This window comes from Artemia franciscana, chromosome 15 (genome assembly GCF_032884065.1).
Source record: "Artemia franciscana chromosome 15, ASM3288406v1, whole genome shotgun sequence".
Taxonomy (NCBI): domain Eukaryota; kingdom Metazoa; phylum Arthropoda; class Branchiopoda; order Anostraca; family Artemiidae; genus Artemia; species Artemia franciscana.
Genome location: NC_088877.1, coordinates 41,598,949 through 41,604,948, shown reverse-complemented (window position 1 = coordinate 41,604,948; position 6,000 = coordinate 41,598,949). Strand labels below are relative to the sequence as shown.

The window sequence follows — 6,000 nt, the reverse complement described above, 5'->3', positions numbered from 1 at the left end:
TTCTGAAATACTTGTGTTGCTAAGTTTTTTAACCAAATCTGCAGAGTTACGAATATAGGAATTTTGAGAATACAATAAAGGTTTGAAAGGCTTGAAAGCAAAATAATTAACCGTAGAATAAAAAGACATTCTTGTAAAATCGAAGAAGATACTTCACAATGTGAGGCTACTGATAAGCCCTCAAATATTGTCTATCTTCCGTATATCCCAAAGATCACAACAAAATTAAAAAATATTTGCACAAAAAATAATCTGTACGTAGTTTTTACTAATAATTTTAAAATCATCAATTTCTTAAATTCGGGTAAAGATAAGACCCCAGTTACTCGCCAAAGAGGGGTCTATCAAATACCATGTGATTGCGGAAAATACTATGTCGGCAGGACCCATCAGAATCTAGATAAACGGTTACAACAGCATAAAAACGACATAGACAAGGCCTTAATTTCAAGTAGTTCCAACAACTCCTTTGATTCTGCTTTAGGTTGGCATATATTTAATAATCCATCCCACATTATACATTTTGAAAACTCTTCACTCATTAGTAATGATTTGGGAATAAAACAGGTGGTTCGAGAATCAATTGAAATTAATCTCAAAATAAATAAAAATATTTCTTTGAACAGGGACTTGGGGGAATACTCACTAAATTCTTTATACTCAAATTTAATTAAAAATGATCTAACAAAATATTTTACTAAACCGATTTACAATGGTACTGAACCAACAACGAAAAGGCCTTTGAGACAGGCTGCTAAACAAGCAAGATTAGCTTTAAGAAATTGCATCTAATCATTTTATTCTCTTCAGTTTGAATGAGCTTATATTTTCATTTCATTCTTTTCGCCAGTCCTGGTTGAACTTCGTTGAAGTAAGGATGCTAGGGCTATATTTTTTTTTAAATAAAAAAAAGTTTTAAAAAGTGTTTTTAATTATTTAGTTTTTAATCCTCACAATTTGATGTAAGTTCTTTTATATATATATATAGTTTCTCTCTTATTCTTGTATTGTGCTGAAGACGGCCCTTGGACATAGGGCCGAAATATCTACAGAAATAATTTCCACTGTCTTGAAATTTTCCCTATTGTCTCTACGTTGTATTTGTTTGATAAACATGTTATATTTCTCTACATGTCCAAAGTTAAAAAAAACAAAATAAAGGAAATTTGACGAATTTATAAAGTCTACAGAGGATTTCAAAACTAGCTCAAGAAATAAATAAATTTTTAATTCAGAAACTAAATATTTTGATCACTTTCTCTGCAAAAAAGTGTATTGTTAATGGCATTTTTTCTCTCAACACGTCCAAAATTAAGATATAAAAACTAAACAAAAATAACACCTGAAGACAAGAAAATTTGAAAAATACACTAAAACCAACAAATCTAAAAAGAATTTAAAAGCTAGCTTCGCAAATAAAAAATATTTAATTCTGAAACCGAAATTTTGATTATTTTCTCTGCCAAAAAACGAATTGTTAAACCTGTTCTTTTTCTCAACGTATCTAAAGTTAAGACGAACAAAAAAAAAAAAAAACTCGTGATGCAAACGAATATTTGAAAAATTATGAAACCCGACAAAGCTGCAAATGATTTTAAAACTAGCTTCGCAAATGAATAAATAAATTTTTAGTTGAAAAAAGGAAGATTTTGATCACTTTCTCTGCAAAAAAAAACGATTTATTGAAGGTATTCTTTTTGTCATTTGGAATTCTTAATTCTTTGCAGTCCACTGAATTCTTTAAGCATGGACTTTTTGTTTTATAATCTGAATTTTTAAAAATGCCTAATTGGCAAGTCTTCAAAATGATTTTCTTGCTCAAGATCTTCTAGTCATAACTCTAATAAACTCAGGTAATCTCTCTTCTTCTCTCTTATGTTTATGCTGCGTAAAATTTCCAATAGACTTTAGTTCTTTTTTGTCTTACTTCTCCAATTTTGACTTTCTATTATCTAGATTTAGGACTTTTTATTTTCTAGGTCTGGATTTAGTATGAGCCAAATTACACGGTTTTTGCGATCTACAAAAACCTATTTTTTTATATGAATTTTTCCTTATTTTATGCTGCTTAAAATTTCCAATAGAATTCAGTTCTTTTTTTGTCTTACTTTTCCAATTTAGACTTTCTATTATCTAGATTTAGGACTTTTTATTTTTTAGGCTTGGATTTAGTATGAGCCAAAATCGACGTTTTTTTTTTATCTACAAAAATCAATTTTTTATCGTTGATTTTTCATTATTTTTATGCTGCTTAAAATTTCCAATAGACTTTAGTTCTCTTTTGTCTTACTTTTCCAATTTTGACTTTTTATTATATAGATTTAAGACTTCTATTTTCCAGACCTGGATTTAATATGAGCCAAAATCGACGGTTTTTGCGATCTACGAAAATTTGTTTTTTTATGACCTTTTCTTATTTTCATGCTGCTTAGAATTTCCAACAGACTTTCTCTTTTGTCTTACTTTTCCAATTTTGACCTTCTATTATCTAGATTTAGGACTTTTTATTTTCTACACCTGGATTTAATATGAGTCGAATTCGACGGTTTTTGCGATCTACGAAAATCCATTTTTTTTATGGATTTTTCGTTATTTTTATGCTGCTTAAAATTTCCAATAGACTTTAGTTCTTTATTTTTCTTACTTTTCCAACTTTTACTTTCTATTATTTAAATTTAGGAATTTTTATTTTCTAGGCCTGGATTTAATATGAGCCAAATTCGACGGTTTTTGCGATCTACGAAAATCCAGATAAAAGATACAGCAAAAAGAAAAGTTTTCAAAAGATATTTAGATTTTATTGGCAAATATGAAGAAATCTTGCAGAAAAAATTCCCAAAAGCAATGAAGGTTTACAGAGTTTTTTCCGTGGGATTCAAAGATTTTTATGGTGACGTTAAGGTTGGTGTTTTTCCTCTTTTTCTATTGCTTATTATACGCTTTTAGGCCTGCTGGCTAGCATATAGTGTCATTATATATGCAAATTAAGAAAAAAAACCTATTTGTTAAAAAAAAACTGGAGTTGTTTAACGTGTTTTTTTTTAGTGTGATATTTTTTTTACAGGAATCATCCAAGGTGCTTGTTAACCTGCAAAAAAGGAAATAAGCATCCTTTTAATTTTAGAATTTGTTTTTCTCAACACTGTTTTGTATTATCAGTTTTTGAACAGCTGAAATATTGTAGCAAAAAAGATAAAGCAAAATGAACCGCATGAATCAACTAGTGTGAAAACTTGACCAGAAAAAATATATAATCCAGTTATACAGGCACTCATGGAATGTTATCTCTTTGTTTGTGTTGCGATGGGGAAAAGGCCTTCAGTCTTGGGGTTGTACATTTTTTTTTAATGGGTGTCATGAGGTTATGTTGAGCTTTGTTCATCCGTAATCGTTGTTCAGATCGTATGATACGATAAGAAATCTAGAAAACTACAACTACTATTACTAACAATTCACTACAGCACCAAGGCGCCTGAGGCAAACACAACTACGCCCGCTCCTCCTCTATCCTAATTTATTCAAAGCCTCTCTCTTTACGCCCTTTAACCATCTCAAGCTTTCTCTCATTATTGCCCTAGAAAGTAGGATCGAACCACAATTTCCGTACAACCTATTGTTTGAAATACGGTTAGTCAGTCGAATACCCAAGAGATTTATTTTAAAAGTCCTAATTTTATTTTGTCAAAATGTTTCTTTTAGTTGAGGAGCCAAAGTAGAATATTACCAAAGAAAACAATGAAGCTCTAATCTTCTTATAGGCAGGGTGTTTCTGTTTATTATGTTTTCTTTGTTTGTTATCCAAATTTTAAATCATTTTTGGTAAATTGGCAGCGGTTGATTGCATCTAAAGATATAATAAAATGAAAGTAGTATCGGTGGATTCCTTGTTTTGTGCTCTTTTGAAATATCATGATAACTTTTCTGACAACGCAGACCGCCCACTTCCCACGATGGTCCAATATATAGCCATAATAATATGTTTCTCCATTGTTTTGCGTCTGCGGTATGATATTTCTTCTTTGTTAACCAATTTTTCTTGTATTCTTGATCTTTTTTGAGGTTGCTGTCCTACCTATGGGGCTAGCACGCTAGACTTGAGACCCTTTGTCCGTAAGGACAGGGGTTCGAGTCTTGGTGTTCCTGGTTACTCAGGGTCAATGGCGTGACTCTGTAAGCTCAGTCAGAGTAGACCTAGCTCTAAATGAGTACCTGGAGATATCTGAGGGACGTCAACACAAACGGTGTGTCAAAGTACAGGATGCTGGCCCCCAACTCCCTATTGCGTTTACTGGTTGAAGAGCCATGAAAGGGAGATCAGCACCGCCAGTAGGGACTGTAAATTTCAATGCACTATTCTTTGCCTTTATATTTTTGTTGAGGTCCTAAATTTTGTTAATCAGACCAAATACCAGGATTAATATAGATACGATAGATGTTCATTTCAAACAATTTACTATCACAGACTCAGATAGACTGAGTTCGTATTTCGGAAAAAAAAAAAAGTATAAGACCGAAATTCTAGCCTAGACTAGGCTAGATTTGAGCAGTAAAATTCAATAAATTCCACATACACTACATTACCTATGTTTTGTACTAAACGTAAAAACAGAAACGAGATTATAATTTAATAAAGATAGGTGATTGCATTTTTTGTTGCAGCATTTTTGTAAAATTAATATAAATATTCTTTTTCTTGTTTTAATGGCTGAAATATCAACTGTTCTTAATTTATCAAACCTAATCTTAATATGGAGCTATAAGGAATAACTCCAACTCAAGGACTTTCACTTTGATGGCGAATTGTTGTAATGTCTGGAATTTTTTTTTATATTCCTCAAGCAGTTGTAATGGCCATGATCATAAACGTCGCAAGATCAGTAGACACAACTGAACCTCTTCTCATATCTGCTAATAAGCAGAGTACGAGACCTTCAGCTGGGAATTTCAAGCCCCTCTAAGATCCATGCTATTGTCACCTAAGGACATTATCACCTATTATCCCCTCCTGCTTGAATAATCCTCTGATACCGGACTCCAGAACCAGTGGAGGACGGGTAATAACACATCTTATCAAGTCTGCACGAAGCGCTTAAGCTAGCTTAGAACCGTACAGCAGGAAGTCCCTGGGACCTGCAGTTGAATGGAGGCTTTGTGCAATCCTGGGGCTATCTTAGTCACAACATGGTTTTCCGCCCTTGGCGATGCTCTTCTATCAATAAGAGTAGAAATACTGCACAGACAATCCCAAGCCAAATAAGTTCCACTACATGCCTACTGCTACTACGGGGAGGCAACTCATAATAGATAAAATCAGCTAGGAAGGGGGTTTTCAGCTCAAAAGAGCCCACCAAACTAAGAAGAATTATCAGTCAATCTGAATCAGTGCAAATGCCGTGTCGTTTACTAGGCTATAATTTTTTTCGAGGGGTGCTACTCTTCCAGGTCACCCTGCAGCGCTGCTAGCGGTCACAGGTTTGCTTAGGAAAACTAGTGAAAGTCCTACCTTGATTCCACTACGAGGCCGCACAAGCAAGGATTTTTCTGTTGGAGATACGAACGGAGAGAGGAACTTTTGACGAAGCGGCGGGAGACCCCCAAACCATAGACAAGACAGAAGTACAATGTAAAAGAGACACAGGAACAAATGCAATACAGATAAACATGGGAATAATTAAGCATTAGTTTAACATTTTTCTTCTCTTCGGTATGTTCAGTTTTCTTTTTAGTCTTTTTCTTTTTAGTCCTTTTTTTCAAGTACTTTTTCTTTTCTTTAGTCCTTTTTCTTATTTTTAGTCTTTCCAATGACTACCCATTGCATCTCATATCACCTTTGACTTCGCCTTTGTGCCTATAGTTTTTTCCAAGGGTAAAAAGGGTAGAAGGCTTAAGTTGGAGGTGAATGATAACAAGGATGTTCGTGAAAACAAAAAAGGAGCTTGTTCCATCTAGTCGACGATCCTTCTATTCTTCATCGATCCGCCTTCCAATATCTTATATTCA

At 33.3% G+C, this 6,000-nt stretch overlaps 1 protein-coding gene across 1 annotated transcript in view; it reads left to right on the top strand.

Moving 5' to 3' along the window:
* Nucleotides 1-943: 943 nt before the first annotated feature.
* The window catches only part of LOC136036491 (LETM1 domain-containing protein 1-like), a 48,484-nt gene continuing 43,427 nt past the window's right edge, over nucleotides 944-6,000 (top strand). The window contains exons 1-2 of the mRNA XM_065718762.1: nucleotides 944-962; nucleotides 2,697-2,901. Coding sequence (XP_065574834.1) covers nucleotides 961-962; nucleotides 2,697-2,901 — 207 coding nt within the window. The 5' untranslated portion in view covers nucleotides 944-960. The remainder of the gene's footprint in view (nucleotides 963-2,696; nucleotides 2,902-6,000) is intronic.